The sequence below is a fragment of the Trachemys scripta genome, chromosome 8, assembly GCF_013100865.1.
Source record: "Trachemys scripta elegans isolate TJP31775 chromosome 8, CAS_Tse_1.0, whole genome shotgun sequence".
Taxonomy (NCBI): Eukaryota; Metazoa; Chordata; order Testudines; family Emydidae; genus Trachemys; species Trachemys scripta.
The window spans coordinates 107667659-107694949 of NC_048305.1; the positions used below are offsets into that span (position 1 = coordinate 107667659).

General features: G+C 46.3%; 1 protein-coding gene across 16 annotated transcripts in view; it reads right to left on the minus strand.

Annotated features, from left to right (window-relative positions):
- ST3GAL3 (ST3 beta-galactoside alpha-2,3-sialyltransferase 3) overlaps positions 1–27291 on the minus strand; it is a 383098-nt gene that overhangs the window by 318805 nt on the left and 37002 nt on the right. For all 16 annotated transcript variants that reach the window (XR_004646912.1, XR_004646911.1, XR_004646913.1 and 13 more), the window contains exon 2: positions 18873–19017. Coding sequence is in view for 13 of the 16 variants with exons in the window: in XM_034779913.1 (XP_034635804.1) it covers positions 18873–18993 (121 nt within the window). In the remaining 3 variants the exon portion in view is untranslated. The remainder of the gene's footprint in view (positions 1–18872; positions 19018–27291) is intronic.

The window sequence follows — 27291 nt, forward strand, 5'->3', positions numbered from 1 at the left end:
TAAGTTTGCGGATGATACCAAACTGGGAGGGATTGCAACTGCTTTGGAGGACAGGGTCATAATTCAAAATGATCTGGACAAATTGGAGAAATGGTCAGAGGTAAACAGGATGAAGTTTAACAAAGACAAATACAAAGTGCTCCACTTAGGAAGAAAAAATCAGTTTCACACATACAGAATGGGAAGAGACTGTCTAGGAAGGAGTATGGCAGAAAGGGATCTAGGGATTATAGTTGACAACAAGCTAAGTATGAGTCAACAGTGTGAAGCTGTTGCAAAAAAAGCAAACATGATTCTGGGATGCTGTGACGTTATTGACATAAACTGGGACCATATAGATCATTGTTGCAACCAAGGTCCTGTAGTGGCACCCAAATCTTGTATAAAGGGGGTCAAATGGGGTGTCTAAGACAAGGTTATGGTTTACTGGTTATGATTATGTTGTCTATATGTGTGTATCAGTTTTGTAGTTGAAGTTATGAATATGGGCTCTATAATGTCTGTATGGCAAATTTATGCTATGCTGCTGGGTGACATCCCAGACAAACTGAGATTAGCTCTGCCTAGCCTGCTTGATGGGCCCATTAAGGACCATCAGCTATACAATGGACTTATTGAGAGAAGGCAAATATGCCTTCAGACTCAGCAAAGTATGCAGGGACTGGCCCATGTGACTCCAGACTCCATTTTGCTGTAATTTTCCACAGTAAGAACAAAGAGGTGTTCTTATACCTGGAAAAGACTATATAAGGCTGATGCCTCATCTCCATCTTGTCTTCAATCCTGCTTCTTACCTCTGGAGGAACTTTGCTTCAAACTGAAGCTCTGAACAAAGGACTGAGGACCCATCCCAGCGGGGGATGTATTCCAGAGACTTGATTTGAACCTGCAGTTTATTCCATCACTGCTACAAGCCTGAACCAAGAACTTTGCCATTACTGTATGTAATTGATTCCATGTAACCAATTCTAACTCTCATCTCTATCTTTTTCCTTTTATGAATAAACCTTTAGATTTTAGATTCTAAAGGATTGGCAACAGCGTGATTTGTGGGTAAGATCTGATTTGTATATTGACCTGGGTCTGGGGCTTGGTCCTTTGGGATCAGGAGAACCTTTTTTCTTTTATTTGGGTATTGGTTTTCATAACCATTTGTCCCCATAACGAGTGGTACTGGTGGTGATACTGGGAAACTGGAGTGTCTAAGGAAATGGCTTGTGAGACTTGCGGTTAGCCGGTGGGGTGAGACCGAAGTCCTCTTAGTCTGGCTGGTTTGGTTTGCTTTAGAGGTGGAAAAAAACCCAGCCTTGGGCTGTAACTGCCCTGTTTGAGCAATTTGTCCTGCGTTGGCACTCTCAGTTGGGTTCCGCCAGAACCGCATTGTCATAGATGCATTAACAGGTGTGTTGTGAGCAAGACACGAGAAGTCATTCTTCCGCTCTACTCTGCACTGGTTAGGCCTCAACTGGAATATTGTGTCCAGTTCTGGGCACCGCATTTCAAGAAAGATGTGGAGGAATTGGAGAGGGTCCAGAGAAGAGCAACAAGAATGATTAAAGGTCTTGAGAACATGACCTATGAAGGAAGGCTGAAAGAATTGGGTTTGTTTAGTCTGAAAAAGAGAAGACAGAGGGGACATGATAGCAGTTTTCAGGTATTTAAAAGGGTGTCATAAGGAGGAGGGAGAAAACTTGTTCACCTTAGCCTCTAAGGATAGAAGAAGCAGCAATGGGCTTAAACTGCAGCAAGGGAGGTTTAGGTTGGACATTAGGAAAAAGTTCCAAACTGTCAGGGTGGTTAAACACTGGAATAAACTGCCTAGGGAGGTTGTGGAATCTCCATCTCTGGAGATATTTAAGAGGAGGTTAGATAAATGTCTATCAGGGATGGTCTAGACAGTATTTGGTCCTGCCATGAGGGCAGGGGACTGGACTCGATGACCTCTCGAGGTCCCTTCCAGTCCTAGAATCTATGAAAAAACACATCTCGAAGAACAACAGTTACAAGAAGGTGAGTAACCTTCTTCTTCGAGTGCTTGTTCATGACCATTCCAACCAGGTGACTCACAAGCCAAAGTTCAGGAGGTGGGATTGAAGTCATCCACTGATTGGAGCACGGCTCGTCCAAAAGCCGCATTGTCTCTGGCCTGTTGTGTGATCGCATAGCGTCTCGTAAATGTGTGTCTCGAGGACCATGTTGCCGCTCTGCAGATTTCCTGGGTGGGGACCTGTGCCAGGAATGCACTGAGGAGGCCTGAGCCCCGGTGGAGTGAGCGGCGGAGCCAGCACCTTTGCCAGGCTGTAACACTCCCGAATGCATGATGTGATCCACGACGAGATGAGTTGGGATGAGACGGGGATGCACTTCATCCTGTCTGCCACCACTAGGAATAACTGGATGGACTTTTGAAACGACTTAGTTCTCTCTATATAGAAGGCCAGCGCTCTGCGGACATCCAATGAATGAAGCCTTCGCTTCCTGTCGCAGGAATGTGGCTTAGGATAAAACACTGGAAGGAAGATGTCCTGGTTCATGTGAAACTGGGAGACAACCTTAGGGAGAAAACACGGGTGAGGTCTGAACTGAACCTTGTCCTTATGAAATACTTTGTAAGGGGGCTCAGATGTAAGGGCCCTGAGCTCCAACACTCTCCTAGCTGAGGTTATCGCCAACAGGAACGCCACCTTGTAAGAGAGATAAAGCAGGGAGCACATCGCCAGTGGCTCAAATGGAGGGCCTGTAAGTCTGGCAAGGACCAGGTTAAGGTCCCAGGCCAGGACAGGCTGATGCGTTTACGGGTAGAGTCTGTCAAGGCCTTTGAGAAAACGGCTGACCATAGGGTTCGCGAAGACCAAGAAGCCGTCTGCGCTTGGATGGAAGGCGGAGATGGCGGCCAAGTGGACCCTTATTGACGACATGGACAGAGCCTGTTGTTTAAGATGGAGGAGGTAGTCCAGGATAAATGGGATCGGGACGAGCGTTGGCGACTGATGGTGCTGCTCCGACCAGAGAGAGAACCTCTTCCACTTGGCAGGGTACATTGCCATTGTAGAGGGCTTCCTACTGCCAAGGAGAACTTGTCTGACTTGGTCAGAACAGGACAGTTCCATAGCTTTCAGCCATGGAGCAGCCAAACTGTGAAGTGGAGCAATTCTAAGTTCGGGTGCCAGAGACGGCCGTGATCCTGCGTGATCAGGTCCGGGACCAGCGGTAAGGTGAGCGGGGTTGCCACGGACATTTTCAGGAGCGACATGAACCAGTGGTGGCGCGGCCATGCCGAAGCTATCAATATGTCCCAAGCCCAGTCCCCGTGGACCTTGAGAAGCACCTTGTGGACCAGCAGTACTAGTGGGAATGTGTAAAGCAGATGGTCCCCCCACGGAAGAAGAAAGGCATCCACGATGGAACCCGGGCTGTGATTCATGAAGGAGCAAAATAGTTGACACTTCCTGTTGCTGCACATGGCGAACAGGTCTATCTGGGGAAAGCCCCAGAGATGGAAAATTAAGCTCACTACGTCTGGCCGAAGGGACCACTCGTGGCTGTGAAAAGATCAGCTGAGGCTGTCCACCTGCTCGTTCTGTACCCCAGGGAGGTATGAAGCCTGCAAGTGTATCGAGTGCTCTACACAGAAGTCCCACAGCATGAGGGCTTCCCAGCACAGGGGAGAGGAGCGTGCACCCCCGTTTGTTGATATAAAACATTGCTGTGGTGTTGTCCGTGAGGAATGATATGCGGGCTCTGAAAACCTGGCACGCCAGGCACACCGCTCTCAGCTCTTTGACATTGATATGCTGAGCGAGGTCCGCCTGAGACCAGAGGCCGAGTCCTGAGGTCTCCCAAATGTGTCCCCCAGTCCAAATCTGAGGCATCTGTCACTAATGAAAGGGATGGCTGGGGGCTGGTGAAAGGTACTCCCACACAAACTACTTGTGGGTCGAGACACCACAGAAAGGAATCTAGTACGGGGCAGGGAAGGGTTACAATGCTGTCCAGTGTCTCGAACCAGTCAATAAACTGACGCAAGCCATGACTGGAGTGGGCATAGTCTGAGTCTGGCATGCTAGACTACATAGGTGCACGCAGCCATGTGCCCCAGCAGTTTCAGGCAGTTCCTTGCTGTGGTCATAGGGAACTGTCCAAGGCCCTGTATGATGTCCCCTAGAGACCGAAACCTGGCTTCCAGGAGGTACACCCGGGCTTAAGTTGAGTCCAGTACTGCGCCTATAAACTCTATTCTCTGCACCGGGGACAGAGTGGATTTGGCCTCGTTGAGAAGGAGACCTAGTTTGAGGAAGGTCCTTCTTATGAAGCCGACCTGATCCTCCACTTGGGATCTGGAGTGGCCTTTGATCAGCCAGTCGCCGAGGTATGCAAAAACCTGAATCTGGTGCTTGCTCAGGAATGCCGTGCGGATTGACATGCATTTGGTGAAAACTTGAGGTGCTGCTGACAGGCCAAAAGGGAGGACAGTAAACTGATAGTGGCTGTTGTTCACCACAAATCTGAGATAACGTCTGTGAGGAGGAACTATTGTTATGTGGAAATATGCATCCTTCAAGTCGAGGGTAGCGTACTAGTCTCCTGGATCCAATGAAGGGATAATGGAGGTCAACGAGACCATGCGGAACTTGAGTTTCTTTACAAACTTATTGAGCTGCCACAGGTCCAGAAGGGTCTGAGGCCACTCTTGGCTTTTGGTATTAGGAAATATCAGGAGTAGAAGCCCTTGCCCCTTTGCCCCTGAGGAACCTCTTCCACTGTCCCTACCAAGAAGAGGGACTGCACTTCCTGTATTAGAAGTTGCTCATGAGGGGGTCCCTGAAGAGGAACAGGGAAGGGGGGTGGGAGGGCACAGAATTGGATGAAATATCCCCTCTCTACTGTGCGGAGCACCCAACAGTCCGAGGTGATACGGGACCAAGCACGGTAGAAAGGGGATAGACAGGACGAAAAGGTAAGAGGGGATGGATCCAGATTCTAAACTGGTGAGCCGTCCTCGACCGCACCTTCAAAAGGGGGGTCTGGGGCCGGCCAGATGCTTGGGCTGTCCAGAACTCTGCCCCAAGGAGGAATGCTGCCTCCTTCTACTCCTCCTATTTCGCCTGCGAGAGGCGTCCTGGTGATTTTGGGTTTGGCAGAATCTGGAGGGAGGCTGAGGTCTGAAATGTCTACACTGAGTGGCTGGTGTGTGGCGTCCCAGAGATCTTAGGGTGGCCCTAGAGTCCTTCAGACTATGAAGTCTCCTATCCTATTCTCAGAAAACAGGGTCGAGCCCTAGAAGGGGAGGTCCTGGATCATTTGTTGGCTCTCATGGGGTAGACCAGAGACCTGCAACCAGGAAGCCCACCTCATTACAACCCCCGTGGCTAGTGTACGTGAGGCTGCATCCGCCGCGTCCAAAGCCGCCTGTAGGGTAGCTCGGGAGAACGGCTTCCCCTCCTCCACTAATGCTGAGACCTCAGTACGAGAGTCCTGTAGCAGGAGCTCTGCAAACTTGGCCATCGCAGTGCAGGTATTATGCGCATATCTGCTTACGATAGCCTGCTGGTTTGCAATGCAGAGCTGTAGTCCCCCTGTTGAATAGACCTTCCTGCCGAACAGGTCGAGTCTCTTCGCCTCCCTATTTTTCAGGGTGGGATCCTGGAAACCCTGGCGCTCCCACTGATTGGCTGTATTAACTACCAACGAGTCGGGGGGGTGGGTAGGTATAAGTGTTTATACCCCTTTGAAGGGACAAAATACTGCCATTTGTATCTTTTGGCCATAGTGGCCAGAGAAGCAGGGGTCTGCCACAGGGATTTAGTCATTTCAATTATTACCTTAATCAGTAGTAGGGCTACCCGCGATGGACCCGAGGATGTCCACAAGTGGGTCCGATTCCTCCACCACCTCCTCTGCCTGAATGCCCAGGCTTTGGGCAGCAAAGCGTAGGAGCTGCTGGAGAACCCGATTATCCTCCAGAGCTGGGGCCATCGACGCCCCCGCAACCGCTTCATCCGGCAAGGATGAAGAGAAGCCTGGCAGCAGACCCTGCTCACTGCCTTCAGCGCCCTTTGGATCTCTCGGCACGCAGTATTCCGTGGGATATGGTGTCGAGGCCGCTGGAGGTTGAAGCCTCGGTGCTGCAGTCAGTGCAGGAGCCGCTAGATGTGGCGGTGCCAACCTTGTTGACGCCGGTGGAGTCGGAGACAAAGCTGTTGCCGGTGCCGCTGATGGGAGGGTCAGTGCTGGAGCTGTTGTTTGTAACAGCAGGGCTGGCGCTCTGGTCGGCAGGGCCAGCGTTGCTTGCGGTGGGACAAAGGACACTGATGACACCAACGCCAACTGGGACCTTGGACCTGTCCCTGGCTCCGGTGGTATGCCCAGGGTATCCAAAAGGGCCACTGAAACTACGGCTGCCACTGCCGAGGCCATGGTGCCGGGTAGGGCTGGTGGCTCCGGCAGGATCTGGACCTCCTGCTCCTGGACCTGCTGAGGGCTGCTGGAGAGAGGTGCCAAGAGGCCGGGGATCGGTGTGGCTCTCCTACATGGATGGGCTGTGGTGGGGAGATGTGCGCCGGGGCTGGAGATCGGTGTGCCATCAGCACTGGTTTGCCCCTAGACTGGATGTGGCACTGCGCAGTCACCGGCGACTTGTCCCTCCTCTGTGAGGAGGTCGGCACCGAGAGGCGAATCAGGTCCTTGGCTGCCTCAAACGCCTCTGGCGTAGATGGGAGCTGGTCACCTTGGCGATCCGGGGACCGTGGGGGTTTCAGACTTGACTGGGCTGCAGGGACAAGGTGTTCTGTCATGAGATACCCGTGGACACCACCGAACCTTTAGACTTTGGCAGGAGGGACCAACCCCTCTCTGGCCTTTCCTTCTTTAGCAGCACTGGGGATTGAGAGCAGTGCCACACCGACAATGGTGTCTTATGGCCCAAGCCATGGTGGTGCCGAGGGTCCTTAGTTGGCACCAGTTCATGTGCTGTCGGCACCAGAGTACTGCGTACTGACGAAGAGGTACTCAGCGAGGGTTCAGCGGGCCCAGGGTCAGAGCGTGGTCGTAGTGCCGCCTCCATTAGCAGGATTTTAAGTCTCTGCTCCCAGTCGTTAAGGGCTCTGGGTCGGAAACCTTTACAGATCCTGCACCTGTCCTTCTGGTGCCTCTCCCCAAGGCACCGCAGACAGGAAGAGTGAGGGTCATTCTTGGGCATAAACTTGCCACAGTCCTCACAGAGCTTAAACCCTGGGAACTCAGGCATTCCCCAGAGGTGAGGAAGATGATGTTGGTGGGAAGCCCCCCAAACAAATCTAAACTACCACAACGGTAACTAACGAACTTCTAATTAACTAACTATTTAAACCGTTTGTACAAAAAACTACAGAAGACACTGCCAAAGTGCTTGCCATGAGAGCGAGCGATGTTCCAGCTAGCCGTCACTGGCAGTAAGAAGGAACTGAGGGGGTGAGGGGCTGGCAGGGTGCTATATTGGGCGTCATGAAGGCACGACTCCAGGGGGGGTGACCAGGCCGACCCTACGGACGCTGCTAAGGGAAAAATCTTCCGACTGGTGTGCCCGTGGCGCGCACATACCTGGTTGGAATGGACAGGAACAAGCACTCAAAGAAGAACTCTTAGGTTTTGGCCAACCTTAGGTCAGACTTGAACAGTAGTTAGCTAAGCCTGACTTACACTCAACCATTTACCTACTCCTCACAAACCCCTGAAGAGCTGCTAGATATTTGTAAGTGTTCATCCCTGGCCTCAGAATTCCCTCTAGGACCCCATGTTTGGCTGCCCCTGACTGAGTCTTGTTCTGCTCTGTGATATGTGCCAGCAGTTGGCTACAGCTCCCCAGTACAATGGTGCGGCAGAAAGGCATCGGTGAATGGCAATGCAGCTATAGAGTTCTAGTGGGCATTGAGACTACGCAAGAGTGTTAGACTGAGATAAGCAATCATATTCCCCCATTTTCTTGACATACCTACGGCAATGTCAACGGCATCTGTCTGAGCAAACCTGAAACTCCTTTCATATATTCTTAGATGTTAGAGACAAAGAGACATTGGGGATATTTGCACTGCAATAAAAACACCCTGGCACTGATTCGCCGAGCCTGGGTCAGCTGACTCAGGCTCATAATCTAAGGCTATGTCATTTCACAGTAGATGTTTGACCACGGGCTGAAGCCCAAGCTCAGCGATCCTCCCCTGTCATGGGATCTCAGAGCCTGGGCTCCAGCCTGAGGCCAAACATCTACACGTCTATTTTATAGCTCCGAAGCTCAAGCTGACCCAGGCCGGCCACAGCCTTTTGTTGCAGCGTAGGACACACCCATTGTGATCTTCTCTTCCGATGGTGTGTAAGCACCCAGAAAAGAAGGACCCCAACTCCTCTCACTGCTGCAACCTCTCCTCAAAAGGCAGTGCAAGCTCTGGCACCTAGCAATGAGGGCCACAGAGTGTACAAAGGGGAATGATAGTATAGAATTGGATTAGACAACACACAAAATGGCAGAATTTGTTAGGGGTAGGTCAGGTTTGGTGTTGGACACATAACCTTAATTGTATTTCTTGGTTTTCAGAGGGTTATGTTTATCCTCTGTCCATATTCTGTAAGTCCACAATGGAGCACTAAATAACCTTAACTGCATTAATAAAGTTTTTGGGCAGTTAATCCGTATTTATGTAACCTTTGCCCACAGATCATTAGGAGAATAGTCCATGAGTAACATTATACTTTCCAAATATAGTCAGCTTTGGGAAGCTTCAACCCTGAAGAAAAATTGTTAGGAAAGTTATAAGCAAGTTTAAAAATAATGATTTCAAATGAAAGCTACTTTCCAAGCCCTGATTCCAGTATTCACGACTGTAAACACTCAGATGTAACTGTCCCTCAATTTGAATCCTTCCAGCCTACCACAGCTCACTACAGAGCACATTCTTCTCCATCCTGAATTCCCTTAAGTTTCTAAAGAGAAACAAGCAAGACCAGAACTGTTCATCCAGAGACCTGTGATGGTCTCCTTTCTTAGGAGAACCTGCCCAATACATTTTGTTCTTAATCTTTCTTTTTAATGGATACAGTATGTTTGCAGAATATAGAATGATACAGTAAGTACAGTAAGTGAAACAAGCCATAAAGTTACTAGTGATTTAAGCATTATTAAATGGACAATTATTCAAATTGGTATCATTCCTAAATAGAACTATCCCAACTTGCAAAGCCAGGACAGCAATGGTTTCACACTTACAGTACCACAGGGTGGATGCCTGTCATGTGATTTTCAGGAACCTTTAGGAGACTGCAAAACTTCTACAGAAATGAATAAAAGCATTAGTAAGCACAAAATATGCATTGGTCATGCTGTTCAACAATCAAAAATGTACAATAAGAAGAAAATTATAAGGACAAATATAAACTCATACAGCTAATTGTTCAAACATTTCCTCATTAATATAAGTATCATTAACTTACATTTCACAGATTCCAGGGCCAGAAGGGACCACTGATATAGTCTGATCTCCTGTATAACACAGGCCATAGAACTGTCCCAAAATAATTCCTAAAGCAGATTTTTTAGAACCATATCCAATCTCGATTTAAAAATTGCCAGAGATGCAGAATCTACCACAACCCCTTGGTAAACTGTTCCAATGGTCAATTACTCTCACTGTTAAAAATTTAGACATTTCCAGTCTAAATTTGTCTAGTTTCAACTTCCAGCTGCCTCTCTCTCCTGGTCAACATAGTATCTTGATTACCAGAATGTGTTTTGTCACCATCTGAATAGCCAGGAGATAATGCCTCGATAACAGTCAGTAGTCTGCCAGAGAGATGATTCTAGCAAGCTCCACATCAGTTGATAAGTTTTAACTTCATGTAAAGGTCTTATAAACCTCATTCTTGGCCATTAGCTATCATTTAAATTTTTTTTTGCCATTACACTATCTACATTATTTTTTCTCATGCTTTTAAAAAATGGCAAAATTAGTACTTCACTGTCCCTGGCTTACCATTGCATAAGAGATTAATTACTTGGATCAGCTGGCAGAAATTTTCTTGCGTTGTGGTTAGTCACTGGATCAATATACCATTGTCCCTCAACTTGAACTGTGCTCTGTATTCAGAAGTAAGAGCATGTGTCAAGCATTCCATGAAAGCTTTAAGTATCAGCCTGAAGGAGTGAGGCTCTCTCATTTATAGATTGCAAAGGAACAGTCTCTAGGTAAGACAAATAAAAGTTAAGACAAATTCTGATGATAAACAAGTATATTTTGGTTGCGCTCCCCTTGGGAAAACTATGGGGTCTGTTTGTTGCCGTATGCAACCCTCATTAGGGTGAATGTCAGCTTTGCACAAATTTGTTGAAATTCACCCAGGAACATAGGTTGCCACACAAAGTCCCCCAATGCAGCAGAACTGTCGTGGTTACGCTGCATGTGAATGGGTAACTGTTCAGTGAGTGCACAGAGGACACTGTACCTCCCACATGTCACAGAACTGGGTTCCAGACTAGCTTAAGGAATGGGCCAAGGAATGGAAAAAGTCCATGGTTACACGTATCCAGTGGACATGGCAAGGAATGTTACTAGACCAGTGTGCAGGAATCACAGGGTCTGGTACAGCAACTGCAAAGAGGATATGTATCTGTTCTGGCCACAGGTTGGGATATTTATTCTGTACCCCGAACTCAACCCACACCGTGCCTCAGTTTCCCCATCTGATTTCCAGTGACAATTCCCTGTTGTGGATTTAAACCTCCCTCGCAGTGTTTGCAAAGCTTTTTGTGGGCAGGAGGACATGTGGTTTATCTAGGGACCTGATCCTGTAAAGTATTACTCATGTAGCAGTTACTCACGTGAGTGGCCTCATGGAAAGAAGTGGGAGAACTTCATGTCAAGTGAAATTTTGCCTGAGTCCATGTATTAGTAAAGTGCTGTGTAAATTTACAGAGCTGTACGTGTTTCACCGTAATAACCGAGACATTAGAACACTGTATGTGTGCATGAGAATCTGAAGGTGAACTTGACTGTGCTACTTCAATTGTCCAAGCTAATCCAATGTAAAATATAAACAACATGAAGGTTGAATAGTTCATAGGACTTTTAAAGTGCTTTGTATTGTTAATACAAGAGGATGGTAGTAAAGGGAATGTGAGTGTTTTTTAAAAATTATTTTGAGCCTTAGTGTCCTGATTTAAAAAGAAAGATTTACTTTGATTTCTAAATTGCGGTATTATATTTTACATTCATATGAGACCTTTACAGATGAAGCCCAGTCTGAACACTGAATATTTCAAGCATTTTGAATAAGAGGAAAAGATTCTTCCTATCCAAAATTCCCCTTCTCTTTCCAAACTACTGCACAGTGCTCTCTGTGCTGTTGGCCTAGCTGGCTGCTGACTTTCCTCCTCAGAGGTGGCTGCATTTCAGTGGTGCATTTCTATGTATAGTTTGCGAAGCACGAATTGATCCTTGTGGAAGGAGGCTTGTAGGAATGAACAGATGGGTATTGCAGACGTCACCTGAAGACAGACCATCCCTAGATGGTACTAGCAGTAGGACGTTGTGAGCTCTTAGTGGGATAAGGGCTGCCGTGAAAGTATGGAGGGGATGGCACACATCCGCCTATTACCTCGATATTGGTGCTGCACAAAACAAAATTTATTCGGCACATGGATGGAAAAAATTAGAGGGAACACTGGTGGGAATTATAGAGGAGCGATAGGAATGTCCATGCTTACCGTTGGGCAGCTTTGTGAGAGCACCTTGAAAAAAAATCAGCTCTAAAGTCTATATGCATATGTCTCTTGAAAACTGCTATAACTGTTAAGGGGCTGGAGTGTTGGTGGGGCAAGTCTTGGGTTATTTGGTCGAGGAGCTCCCAAGTTACAGCACCCCAAAGTCACCTGCTTTTAATTCTCAAATATTTGGAACCATTTGTCCTTGGACTGCCCCTAAGAACCAGGTTAGAAAACAAAATATTTCAAGTTATTGCGGATTTATCTTTTGGAAGGGAAGGGTGAGTGCCAGTTTGAGGAATATCAGCACTCCACCAGTAATCATCCAGTGCCAAATCCCATCCTGGGACCGGCTGGGGGCATTACTGTGCCCATGATATAAAGCCTAGTATGGTAGTGTGTCACTGGGCTGATATGAGAGGGACTTGGTGCCATGGTAAAAATTACACAAGGAGAGCTGGCTCAATTCTCTGCTGGGAGATGCTCACTGAATTCCTGCCAGGTCCACTAGGCACGACAGACTGAGTCTGTGATGGCAAACAAGAACAGGCATGTTCAATAAATGTAATATCTCGGGGGTCCTCATTCAGCTGACAGCACCCACTGAGATAAATGGGCCATTTCTACACATAGCAGGTCCCCTATGCTACAGAAAGGATGTACTGAGTCCCGTCCCCCCGCCCAAATTAGGCCCAACATAATTCAATATTGGACCTCATTCTGACACACAAGGAAGAGTTAGGTGCTGACCTAAGACCAGCAATTACCTAGGCACCAGTGACTGCAATCAGGGTACATTTACTTTGTGCAAAGAGAACACAGCACTGACCAATAATATGTATATTTGGAACTCTAAAAGAGCCAGTTTTCCAAGTTTAAAATAACTGTCAGCATAATTGGGAACATTAAATTTAAAGTGGGAAGTGTTAATGAAAACTGGGAGCTGTTTAAGGACATCCTACCAGGAACCTAAACAACCATGATTCCATAGACATGAAAAAAAGTTACAAGAAGCCATCCTGGTTAAAAGTAGATGTAAAAGCAGTAATAAAATAAATAAGAATGGAAGAGAGGGGAAGTAAATTGCAGTGGATATAAGTTACAAATTAAAAATTTAGGTGACTTAAGGGAAGCTAAAGGATTCCCTTAATGAAATATTAATGTCCAACAGGGTTAAAGACAGTCAGAAGAAATTTTTAACAATTATTAGGAACAAGAAAAACCCTGTGTCAGGTATAGGTCCATTCCTAGATGCAGACAGTAAAAAAATAGTGATGTAGAAGAGGCTGAAGTATTCAATATATATTACTGGTCTATATTTGAAACAAACCAGAAGGATATGTCCATCCCATATGGTATTGCGGATGGAACAGAAAGTTTACCATATGTAACAAAGGATGATGTGATGTAACATCTGTTAAACACTTTCAATTCCACAGGCCAGATAACTTACACCCAAGAGTCTTACAAGAACTAGCTGAGGAGCTCTCTGAATCACTAAGGTTAATTTTTACCAAATCTTGGCTATCTGGCAAAATTGCAAAGGATTGGAGGGCTGCCGATCCTTTAGTGTTAATATGCTTTAAAAAAAAAAAAAATGAGAGGGAGAGTGCACGCAAAAGGGATGACCCAGAGAACTATAGACCAGTTAACTTGACGTTAATCCTGAGTAAGATAATGGAATGGTTAACTCAGGACTTTCAAAGCATTAGAGGCTAAAAATATAATTAATGCCAGTAAGAAGGCAGATTTTGGCAAACAACCCTGGGTGGTTGTTGGTTTGTTTTGGTTTGTTGGAGGTCTAGCTGATAAAAGGCAACTATGTTGATACAGTACACTTGGATTTCACCTAGGCATCTGACTTAGTTCCACATGACATTTTGATTAAAAAACTTGCATTATATGGAACTAACAGGGCTTACAAATTAGATGGATTAAAATTGGCTCAGTTACAGATCTCAAAATATTGTTACTAATGGGGAAAACATCAAGGAGCAGGGCATATCTAGCAAGGTCTCTCAGGGATCAGTGCTTGGTCCAATACTATTCAGTTTGTTTTTTTTTAAAACTAACAATCTAGATAATTAAATGAAATCTGTGCTGGTAATATTTGCAGATGACAAAGTTTGGGGGTATTAAATAACAAGGAGGACAGATGGGTTACTGATAGAGTGATCTGAATCACCTTTGTAGACCATTGCAATCCAACAAAACATGTTTTAACAAAGTAATGCATCTGGAAACAAAGAATGCAATCTGTATCTATCCAGATGGGGGACTGGCTTGGAAAGCTGTGACTCAGAGAAGGGATTTGAGGTGATTACCCCTAACATGAGCACACACTGCAATGCTGTGGCAAAAAGGGCTAATGTGATCCTTGGATGTATAAGGAGGAGATATAAAGTAGAAGTAGGGAAGAAATCTTGCCTCTATACTCCTTATTGGTCAGACCAATGCTAGAGTACTGTGCCCAGTTCACTTGAAAAGGATGTGAAAATACTAGCAAGATTTTGAAAGAGGATCCCAAAAATGATCCAGCAGATGAAAAACAAACCTTACACTGTGAGGCTTAAGGAACTAAACTTATCACAGAGAAGGTTCAGGGGTGGCCTAATCTCTGTGTATAGATACTTACACATGGAAAAAGATATGACAGTGTGGGAGTTTTCAACCTTGCTTACAAAAGCATAACAGCTTCCAGCCATTGGATTTTGAAGCTCGACAAATTCAACCTTGAAACAAGATGCAACCTCCTAACAGTAAACAAAATTCAACATTAGAACAGCTTACCAGGGAAGGTGGTAGATTCAACACCGCTTGGAGTCATTAGGTGTAATTAGATATCTTTCTAAAAGCATGCTTGAATTCAATTTCTGGGATAAATTCTACGATGTGTGTGAGAGAGTGTGTGTGGAAGAGAGAGAGAGAAGGTTAGGCTGGTTAGTCTTGATGGTCCCATCCAGCTTTGGTATCTGTGAATCACACTGTTCATTCCCTTCCTTCACAGGCCATGGGAAGAACAGGAAGCATTGCATTGTGCTGAACATACTCATAATACTTGTAGCTCTGCATTAAGACAATAACTATGATCAAATCTCATACTTCAGATATATGCCTGCAGGGGTCAGGAAAGATATTCCCCTCCCCTCCAACTGGCCTGATATATTCTGGGGTCTGTTTCCCCCGCCTTCCTCTAAAGCATCAGAGATTGGCCACAGCTGGTAATGGGACATGGAATGAAATGGACTAGTGCTCTGAGTTGGTACAAATAATCCTGTTTCTTAGATGCCTGGCTGGTGCATCTTGCTCACATACTCAGAGTCCAACTGATCACCAGATTTTGTCTTGGGAAGGAATTCCGCCCCCACTCCACTAGATCAGACTGGCAGGGACCTTGGGATGACCCTCACCATCACCTTCCTCTACAGCAATGTTTTTCAAAGTTCGAGTCACGACCAAGTACTGGGTCGCCGCATGTAAGGCACTGGGTCGCCTTGCTCAGTGCTCAGGGACCCTAGTGGCTCTGGTCAGCACCACTGACCGGGACGTTAAAAGTCCCGTCGGCGGTGCTACCCAGCTAAGGCAGGCTAGTGCCTACCTGTTCCGACACCATGCTGCACCCCGGAAGTGGCCAGCAGCAGGTCCGGCTTCTAGGCAGGGGGTCCATAGGGCTCCACACTCCCATTGGCTGGGAGGGTGGTGCCTGTGGAAAGAGCCATGCAGAGCCACTTGCATACCTCCGCCTAGGAGCCGGACCTGTTGCTGGCCGCTTCCAGGGCGCAGCGCAGTCTGTGGTACCAGGACAGGTGGGAAGCCTGCCTCTGCACCTGGCTGCACTGCTGACCGGGAGCCACCGGAGGTAAGGCTGCGCCCCAACCCCATGTTCCAATCCTCTGTCCCAGCCCTGAGTCCCCTCCAAACCAGGAACCACTTCCTATACCGCAAACACCTCATCCCTGGCCCCACCCCAGAGCCTGCACCCCCAGCCCAGAGCCCTGACCCCCTCCTGCACCCCAACCCCGGCCGCAGCCCAGAGCCCCCTCCCACACCCTGAACCCCTCATTCCCAGCCCCACTCTGCAACCCTCATCCTGCACCCCAACCCTCTGCCCCAGCCCGAAACCCCTCAGCTCCGTTGAGTTGCAGGCATCAAAAATTTTCTTCAACTGGGTCCCCAGGAAAAAAGTTTGAAAACCACTGCTCTACAACATGGATCCCCTGCTAGGATCATTTAGGCATATTTCACCTAATCAATTCCCTGACGTGGCAGGGCTTCAGCCATTGGTGGCATCTCTCGTATTCTCTGCCTATGGCACTCAATGTTTAGTCTCCTGAGGACTGAAATGCTTTAGTCTAGCTAAAGTCATTGAGCCCAATATAAGGATATCTGGATGAACAGCCCAGAATACACAGCGGGTCAGACTCTATGATCTTATGGTCCCTTCTGGCCTTAAAGTTGATGGAACCTTAACTCTGTGTTAAGGAAGCTTTTTGGCCATGCATTCTTCTTTAGTTCAAACGGTACAGCAACTGCTTAGAAATCCAAAGGTTAAAGCCTAGTATGGGTAGATTATAGAAGATGGAGAAAGAGTATATAGAATTACATAAAGAAACAGTATATTTAGGGTGTCAGGACAAGTACTTAAGTTAGTAAATGCCAACCTTAATTCTGCTCTCTCATGTGAATGCTGTATAGTCATTAATTACATGGTAAGAGCACACACTGAATAATAAGGATAAAAAAAGTACTGAATGCCTGGGAAACCTTACTTTTGGCATTTCTTAGGCTTGGTCTACACTACCCCCCCCCAATTCGAACTAAGGTACGCAACTTCAGCTACGTGAATAACATAGCTGAAGTCGAAGTACCTTAGTTCGAACTTACCTTGGTCCACACGCGGCAGGCAGGCTCCCCCGTCGACTCCGCGGTACTCCTCTCGCCGAGCTGGAGTACCGCAGTCGACGGCAAGCACTTCCGGGTTCGACTTATCGCGTCCAGACTAGACGCGATAAGTCGAACCCAGAACTTCGATTTCCAGCCATCGAACTAGCTGGTAAGTGTAGCCAAGGCCTTAAATTTCAAATCTTTTGCCTTTGCAACCTTAACTTCCTTATAACAGGTTTTTGTATGTAGTTCCCTAGTGGTTTTTTTTTTAATAAGTTAAACTTCATACTTCTTTCAAAGAATAAGTTGTGAGAGTATTTGGGGGGGAGAAGGGGGGGGAGAAATCAACTGCATGTACCACACAGACACTTAGAATCTAAGGGGAATCTGAGGCTTGCCTGGACTTAGGAAAGCTTGCATTTTTACACCAGTATCTGTTAGTGCTCCTTTGGGTCAATAAGACCATTACAATAATTTGTAATGTTCCTGGTAACATCTTTTGTACTAACAGGTAACAGCAGAAAAAGAGTTATCAGTCCGTGAGATCAGTAAGCTGCATCTTAAACAGGATCCTTTGCTGTGTATTTGTACAGCTGCTACTTCATCCTGCAATCATCTCATTGCGTCTGGGCGTTACAGGGATAGGAAACCTGCTCAGAAAGCAGTCCCTTTAGAAGCTATTCTGTTAGGCTGTGTCCTGTAGCAACCAACAGCATCATGCATTCACATGTTAAATTCCTGGAGATCTGGGATGTCACGTGAACTGACTTAAAAGGATGAACAAGAAGTTAAGCATTTGTCATTACTACATAAAGAATCATGCTGGAATTAAAAACATTGGTCATTTTAGCATACCACACACAAAGCTAAACGAACAAAAGACAAACGTGCAAAAAAACCACCACAAGGAAATTCAGAGACTACGCTAACATCTTTCCATGCACCATGTATGGTACAAAGCACAGATAACATAAGTAAATTAAAATCAGACTGTGATCTGTTTGGGTAGGAACCATGTCTTTCACAGGTTCTGGAAAGCCTCAACACTTTTTGATGCTGTTAAAAAAATAAAATAAAATAAATAAAAGAAGGATGAAGATACACAGCATTCTCAACCGACTGACAGGCTGTGCCACTGCATTCATTTTAAAACCTCCCTCGGCTTGTTCCTTCCATTCAGAATAGAAGCACTTTCCCACAGATTATTAATAGCAGTAGCTATTAATATTTATATTGTAATAGCACCCAAAGGCCCCAATCAGGACTGAAGCACCATTTGCGCTGGTTGCTGAGCACACACACACACACACACACACACAGACAATTCCTGCCCAGAAGGTCTTACAATCTAAAGTATCTTCTAACCTACTTGAATACCAGACAAGTTACAAACAAACTCAATAACAGCACTCCTGCTGTCTTGATGATGTAATAAGGGGGAGCCGGGTACTTACAGCTCACTGACTCAGTCATCAGACAAGATGCGATAAGAAACCAAGAGAGGTGGAAGTGAGGAGTACCCTTTACTACAGAAATAGTATAGTGAAAAGAACAGTTGCAGACCAAAGTTATACGCAAAGGAACATTAAATAATCAGCATGGATTTGGGTAACTGATTTCATAACTTAAAAATAAGGACAAGCTTTTTTCAGTTGGATGGAGGAGACATCCTTCAAGATGACAGATAACTGGCAAGTACTGAAGGTAGCAGAGAAAGGGAAAATGAGGATTGATGTAAGGAATAAATAAGGAGAGGCTGGATAGAGAACCTAAAAATTCAGAGATGGAAAGAAGAGCCCACTGAAGAAATTCAAAAGCACCTGGAGAGAGAGAGACCATCTTGCTTTACCTGTTTGCCATAAGCTAAAAGGTTCAAAAAAATACACAGTGAGCAAAACCTCTCCCAGGACAGATACAAATAATTCCAAAGGTCAATTATATATAATTCCTATTTGGACAATATAATTAAGGATCCCATGCCACAAAAAATATAATAAAACCTAAAAATTGCAAGCCTATAATTGGTATATTAGATGCATGAACTTTATTCTTGTACCCACTGACAATCCAAAACCATGAAGAGGATCTGTAAATAGTTACAAATTCAAACTCTACAGTATGCTGAAGCTCCAGAAACTGATTGGGTTTATTCCCATCACTCTACTACCGTCAAAGCTGAAACACACAAAACCAAAACCACACCACCACCAACTACTTCATGAGCATTTAAAGAGGGACTGGCAAGAGTTCCTATACTTACTTGTGTCCTCCCATCTGAGAAGGTGCAGCTTCCATGCAGAGTAATAAAGAAATCCAAGTACCAGAAAGAGACAAAGGGCTAGTAGCAGGTTACGCATAAACACCAACAATCCCATCTTCATACGAAATCTGCTCTTCTACATGACCTGGAGGAGAAAAACAGTTTGAACCTTGAACCATCTAGCTTGCAATTCATTCAAGAGCAAGTGCATTATAAACATGAGAAAGACAAGAAGCAAGTCAATGTTCTGAGCAATGTAAAACTCATTCAACTTATCCAAATAGGATGCCAGTGAAACTAACATTAACATGCAACAGAGGGTCCTGTGGCACCTTTGAGACTAACAGAAGTACTGGGAGCATAAGCTTTCGTGGGTAAGAACCTCACTTCTTGATACTTAACATTAACATAACTTTGGTCTCAGTCAGTAACTGCCATTCTAAAGAGCCATTAGGCCACTACATAATAACAAGAAGCCTGCTCAGTTCACTTTCAATTCACTGTTTGTGTGCACAGCCAGCTGACCTCATAAAATACAGTGTCAGCAGTGGGAGGAGAGATACCTCAGTGGTTTGAGCATTGGCCTGCTAAACCCAGGGTTGTGAGTTCAATCCTTGAGGGGGCCACTTAAGGATCTAGGGCAAAATCAGTACTTGGTCTTGCTAGTGAAGGCAGGGAGCTGGACTCAATGTCCCTTCCAGTTCTAGGAGATGGGATATCTCCATTAATTATTATTATTATATTATTTCAGTAAAAGCATTTTTATACTAATATAACTGGTCCACATTGGGGAGTTGTACTTCCATCCTTCCTTGAATGGGCTACAGGTTTTTGAATCTGTCCACTGGAACTGAGTAAATCTTTAATTGTCATTGCTGAGAGTTAGACTTAGGAAATCAACCATCTTCTTTCTCTAGCTGGCACCCTTCTCATCTTCACCACACAGGAAAGAGCCTATACCTTTACAGGAAGGTGAATAAAGTACAGGGGCATAACCCCATAGTGTGAAAACTGTTACCCCAATATAACTATTTGTTTAAAAAAATGCCACACCCATAACCAAAGTAGTTACACCAATACAAAAACTATATTTAAACCAGGCCTAAGCAAAAAGAGGAATGGGGATCTTTAAGTATATCTGAAATCTACCAGCCTCAGGCTGATACGAATGATAAAAGCCCCACAAGCGGGCTCCTAATGCATCCTAGGAGAAATCCCTCCACTCCTCCAAGCAGCTAGGGGAGGGGACAGCGGACTTCTCACCCACATGGCATTCCTCGATCTTGCTGGTAGGAACCCCGACCTTGTCTTTCATGTCTACTTCTAAATGGTGCCTGGTTCTTTTTTTTTTTTTTCCCCCCAATCCTTGTTCTAAACTATCTGTTTCAAACACAGCAAAAGTTCACACCAAGGAAGTCTTCCATTAACATCCCCTCAACCTAACTTTAATAGCAGACTTCAGAAATGCTGGGAAGAGTCTACAAAACCCAAGTGAAAGGTCCCAAGAATGTGTTGTTGTAGAACTAGAGAGACAAGCTTACCATAAGTAGTTAGAAAACTGGCTTCAATACAGAAATAAAACCTCCTCTGAGCACATACCCCTAGTAGTCATTTATCACCCCACACTGGAACCTACACAGGATATCAAACAACTATAACCCATACTGAACGGGGACCCTATCCTGAAAGAAATCTTTCCTGAATCCCCTCTTCTGGCCTTCAAACAACCTCTCAACTTCATTAACAGAAGCAAGTTCTCCACAGACCAGGGTACACCATCTCAAAGCGGCACCAGACCCTGCCAGAACAACAGATGCAAAACATGCAGACACATCTCCACTACTTCAATGAACAACACACTCCCCAACACATCTTTCGAGATCCACGGATCTTACGCATGCCTAACACAACATGTGGTTACCACATCCAGTGTGCTAAGTGCCCCAAGAACAACTATGGGGGTGAAACCACACAATCACTACACTCTCAAATTAACTTGCACAGGAAAATAATAAAAGACAAACACCACATCACCTGTGTATAAACACTTTTCACAAAACTATCATTCTATATCTGATCTATCAGTCCTCATCCTCAAAGGACACCTGCACAACGCTTTCAAAAGACAAGCCTGGAAGCTTAAATTCATAACTTGCTAAACACTAACAATCATCAGCTTAGAGCATCTCCACCACAAGTGCTACAGAGGCGCAGCTGCGCTGCTGTAAGTGCTGTAGTGTAGATATAGCCTCAGTACCTTTCCCAGACCTCAAGATGAGCTCCGTGTAACTCAAAAGCTTGTCTCTCACCAACAGAAGTTGGTCCAATAAAAAAAAAAAAAAATATTACCTCACCCACCTTGCGTGTCTAAAATCCTGGGAAAAACACAGCTACACCACTGCTGCATAGAACAACGGAAGTTACTGTAGAACGGACAGAATTCCCATACCCTGCCTCCCATATTCGTGTGCATTTGCAACCAGAAGGTCTGTGTTCTGTAATATCATATAAAGGTCATCCACCAGGAAGGCTTCCTGAAGATGCCTACTTTGCTTTTGAGTAGCATTCATCACTGCAAGTTCATTTTCTACCCACCCTGCCGCCTCTGTGCAGAGCAAAACCCTCAGTATCCCAGCCAACAATCAGCTATAACCCCAAAGGCACACTTGTGCATCTCTAAAGGAAATAGCACTCTACCCCATAACCATGAGTAACATTCATAGCCCAGGAGCAGTCCAGCATGCATTATATCATTCTGTCACTACCTGCCAGCACAACAGGAGTACATTGGAAGAAAAACGTTACCCTTCTACTTGCAGGGCAAATGTAACATTAAGTAGTACTACAGGTAATGCAGTTATCTAAGGGGAAAGCAGCCCATAATACTGTTGCTCCCTTATGCACACTTCTGAATAAGATTAAGCGAAGAGTTGCATACTGCTTAGTTCAGTCTTTTGACCATCTAATACTGCACGACAGAGAAAGAAGGCAGTGAGCTTTACAGTTTCTAGCACTGTGACAGGGTTTAGCAGTGTCGCTCCCACAATGACCATCAGAATCCCCCAGATCATTTTGAAATGTTAAGATTAAAATTAAGGGATGATTAAAGAAACTTCTCCATTTCTGCAGCTTAGGGAGCCCTAGTCACAATTAGTCTGGCAAAGAAGATGCCTACAGATAGACATCTGGGACCTCTGGAGGCAAAATAAGAACAGCAGCTACGCCAAGCCTCTTCTACATCACTTGAACCACTACAAGATAGATAGCACCAAGAGGATTCAAAACAAGGGAAAAGGGGAAGGTAGCCACATTACACCAAGGTCATGCTCCAGGCAATGGCCAAGGAGGAGATTGTGATCTTGTGTCTTCAACCACTAAGTAGAGCAACCCCTCCATTCTCACAGGTTCCCTCATCAGACGGAACCATAGAAGTCAGACACACTGTAGCTGTGAACACCAAGAGTTCTTTTCTTTTCCATCATTAAGACTCTGAAGCCCACACCAGCGTAAGTGAGCAGCCTGCCTCCATACAGAAACAGTTCTGAGCATTTTATCAGTGTAAGGATTTTCACCTACGGTGTCAATACAAATGACAATACCCACACCTGGACTGTTTCACTGGGATCAAAATCAATGGTGAAAAAAAATTTACCATCTTCATTAGGGGAACTTCTTTCATTTACAGTAGTTCAGGATGCACTGCGGGAAATTTGGCTTACAATTTATGAGGTGTACCCATGCCCTTCAGGTGATAGCTAGCAACAGCATTTGTGCGGAGGACAGACATGGCCAGGAAAGATTCTCAATAATGGATTTAAGGATTGTGTTAAAGGAGCATTCTTAACACACAGCTACCAAAAGAATAGCTATTTAGAGACTGTACTGATGTACTTCATTAACCATCATTCTAGTGATAGGCAAAAATCTGGTGTCATTGATGGCAATCTTTGGTACCATTTACCACAAGGTCAACTGAGGTGGCTTAGGGAATCTAGAGAGAGTGGAAGGAATTCTTCTTCAACAACTCTCTTCCTAGCTTTCCAAGAGAGTTAAGAGGGCAGTGCTGGGCAATGACAGATGCCTGCAGATTGCAAGGGCCTGTAGTCCATCTGTATTCTGGTAACCAGTCAGCTCTGTGCCTTTTGGCCAGAGTCATGCAATTTTTCGCTCCTGGAGACTATCTGCAACAGGGATATGGTGAGATACATTCTGGAGAAGACAAAGGTGATGCTTTAAACTAGGTTCACCGGGGGAAGGAGAAGGGAAGGAGACCAAAGCCCTGAGGTAAGTGGAGAAATGGGATACCGGGTGGAAGCACGAGCAGGAGAGTGCAAGAGGGGAGGACTCCCGTCTCAGACTGAGAAAGTGGGACACTCGGCGAGTTATCTAAAGTGCCCATACACAAATGCAAAAAGCCTGGGAAACAAGTAGGGAGAACTGGAAGTCCTGCCACAGTCAAGGAACTATGATGTCACTGGAATAACAGAGACTTGGTGGGATAACTCACATGACTGGAGTACTGTCATGGATGGATATAAACTGTTCAGGAAGGACAGGCAGGGCAGAAAAGTGGGGGAGTTGCATTGTATGTAAGAAAGGAGTATGACTGCTCAGAGCTCCGGTATGAAACTGCAGAAAAACCTGAGAGTCTCTGGATTAAGTTTAGAAGTGTGAGCAACAAGGGTGATGTTGTGGTAAGAGTCTGCTATAGACCACCAGACCAGGGGGATAAGGTGGACGAGGCTTTCTTCTGGCAACTAGCAGAAGTTACTAGATCGCAGGCCCTGGTTCTCATGGGAGACTTTAATCACCCTGATATCTGCTGGGAGAGCAATACAGTGGTGCACAGACAATCCAGGAAGTTTTTGGAAAGTGTAGGGGACAATTACCTGGTGCAAGAGCTGGAGGAACCATCTAGGGGCAAAGCTCGTCTACACCTGCTGCTCACAAACCAGGAAGAATTAGTAGGGGAAGCAAAAGTGGATGGGAACCTGGGAGGCGGTGACCATGAGATGGTCGAGTTCAGGATCCTGACACAAGGAAGAAAGGAGAGCAGCAGAATACGGACCCTGGACTTCAGAAAAGCAGACTTTGACTCCCTCAGGGAACTGATGGGCAGGATCCCCTGGGAGAATAACAAGAGAGGGAAAGGAGTCCAGGAGAGCTGGCTGTATTTTAAAGAATTCTTATTGAGGTTTCAGGAAAAAAAAATCCCAATGTGTAGAAAGAACAGTAAATATGGCAGGCGACCAGCTTGGCTTAACAGTGAAATCCTTGCTGACCTTAAATGCAAAAAAGAAGCTTACAAGAGGTGGAAGATTGGACAAATGACCAGGGAGGAGTATAAAAATATTGCTCAGGCATGCAGGAGTGAAATCAGGAAGACCAAATCACACTTGGAGATGCAGCTAGCAAGAGATGTTAAGAGCAACAAGAAGGGTTTCTTCAGGTATGTTAGGAACAAGAAGAAAGTCAATGAAAGTGTGGGCCCCTTACTGAACGAGGGAGGCAACCTAGTAACAGAGGATGTGGAAAAAGCTAATTTGTACTCAATGATTTTTTTGCCTCTGTCTTCATGAACAAGGTCAGCTCCCAGACTGCTGCACTGGGCAGCACAATATGGGGAGAAGGTGACCAGCCCTCTGTGGAGAAAGAAGTGGTTCAGGACTATTTAGAGAAACTGGACGAGCACAAGTCCATGGGGCCGGATGTGCTGCATCCGAGGTTGCTAAAGGAGTTGGCAGATGTGATTGCAGAGCCATTGGCCATTATCTTTGAAAACTCATGGCGATCGGGGGAGGTCCTGGATGACTGGAAAAAGGCTAATATAGTGCCCATCTTTAAAAAAGGGAAGGAGGAGGATCCGGGGAACTACAGGCCAGTCAGCCTCACCTCAGTCCCTGGAAAAATCATGGAGCAGGTCTCCAAGGAATCAATTCTGAAGCACTTAGAGGAGAGGAAAGTGATCAGGAACAGTCAGCATGGATTCACCAAGGGCAAGTCATGCCTGACTAACCTAATTGCCTTCTATGAGGAGATAACTGGGTCTGTGGATGAGGGGAAAGCAGTGGATGTGTTATTCCTTGACTTTAGCAAAGCTTTTGATACAGTCTCCCACAGTATTCTTGCCAGCAAGTTAAAGATGAATGGACTGTAAGGTGGTTAGAATGGACTGTAAGGTGGATAGAAAGCTGGCTACATCGTCAGGCTCAACGGGTAGTGATCAACTGCTCCATGTCTAGTTGGCCGCCAGTTTCAAGCGGAGCGCCCCAAGGGTCCGTCCTGGGGCCGGTTTTGTTCAATATCTTCATTAATGATCTGGAGGATGGCGTGAACTGCACTCTCAGCAAGTTTGCAGATAACACTAAACTAGGAAGAGTGGTAGATACGCTGGAGGGTAGGGACAGGATACAGAAGGACCTAGACAAATTAGAGGATTGGGCCAAAAGAAACCTGATGAGGTTCAACAAGGACAAGTGCAGAGTCCTGCACTTAGGACGGAAGAATCCCATGCACTGCTACAGACTAGGGACCAAATGGCTAGGAAGCAGTTCTGCAGAAAAGGACCTAGGGGTCACAGTGGACGAGAAGCTGGATATGGGTCAACAGTGTGCTCTTGTTGCCAAGAAGGCTAACGGCATTTTGGGCTGTATAAGTAGGGGCATTGCCAGCAGATCGAGGAACGTGATCGTTTCCCTTTATTCAACATTGGTGAGGCCTCATCTGGAGTACTGTGTCCAGTTTTGGGCCCCACACTACAAGAAGGATGTGGAAAAATTGGAAAGAGTCCAGCGGAGGGCAACAAAAATGATTAGGGGGCTGGAGCACATGACTTATGAAGAGAGACTGAGGGAACTGGGATTGTTTAGTCTGCAGAAGAGAAGAATGAGGGGGGATTTGATAGCTGCTTTCAACAACCTGAAATGGGGTTCCAAAGAGGATGGATCTAGACTGTTCTCAGTGGTACCTGATGACAGAACAAGGAGTAATGGTCTCAAGTTGCAGTTGGGGAGGTTTAGGTTGGATATTAGGAAAAACTTTTTCACTAGGAGGGTGGTGAAGCATTGGAATGGGTTACCTAGGGAGGTGGTGGAATCTCCTTCCTTAGAGGTTTTTAAGGTCAGGCTTGACAAAGCCCTGGCTGGGATGATTTAGCTGGGAATTGGTCCTGCTTTGAGCAGGGGGGTGGACTAAATGACCTCCTGAGGTCCCTTCCAACTCTGATATTCTAGGACGCTGTTTCCTGTTGCTCCTGCAGTAGCATAAACAACTGCTGCTCAAGCACACATGCACACGAAGCCATGCTTAGCAGGAGCCCACATATGAGTGGCAAATCTACCAAGCTTAGCCACATTAGGTCTGAAGAGCTCAGAAACATTTAGATTGGAATTGAACAGTTCAGGACTGAAACAAGAAACTTCATTCAGCCCTGAGAGCTGTGTAGCATCTCCAGTCAAGGTCCTAGTCAATGGCAGATGAGGGAGCAGACACCGCAGATCCACCTCTGCAGAAAGGTTAGTGCAATCTGAATAATGGAACACACGACATTCAGACACAACAAGAAGTGTAAAGAGACTTGAGGCTGCCAAGCCTAACCCACCCCACCTCCCCATTCCCAAGTGGTGGGGGGGACAGCTCAGTGGTTTGAGCATTGGCCTGCTAAACCCAGGGTTGTGAGTTCAATCCTTGAGGGGGCCACTTAGAGATCTAGTGCAAAACCAGTACTTGTCCTGCTAGTGAAGGCAGGGGGCTGGACTCAATGACCTTTCAGGGTCCCTTCCAGCTCTAGAAGATAGGATATCTCCATTAACTTATTATTTAGTCACTGTGCTAGGCAGCAATCAGCCCCCTTTCCCTGGGGCAGCCTTGAACAAACACCCTAACACCCACATGACCCCAAGCCCTGCACCCGGACTGGCCCTGCGGCCCCTGGTTCCCAAAGGGGCCACAATGCCGGTGTCCACCTTGCTCTAGCACTGGGCCGAAGCAGAATCCCGGGGCCTCTACAGCCAGGAAGGAGACAGCTGTGACGGGAAGGGAGCCCCACATCTGACATGGGCCGGAGACAGCTCGGACGGGGGAGGGTGCTAAGGACCGGGACCAGGACCGGGGTGGCTGCGGAGAGCTGAGGAATAGGGAGAGCCAGGCAGGGGGGAAAGTCCAAGCGGGTCAGGCGCGGGGCTGTGAGCACTGCTGACGGGTGGGAGGCTACACGGTCAGCGGGCAGGGGCGCTGAGGCGGGACAAGGATCGTGGGGATGCTGAGGGCCAAGTTGGGGGAGGTGCTGAGGGCCGGGGTGGGGGGGTTGTTGGGACAAGGGACACGGGGACACTGAGGGCCAGGGAGAGGGCGCTGAGGCAGGACAAGGGACGCTGGGCGGGGGGGGACGGTGAGGGATGTGGGGGGGTGCTGATACCGG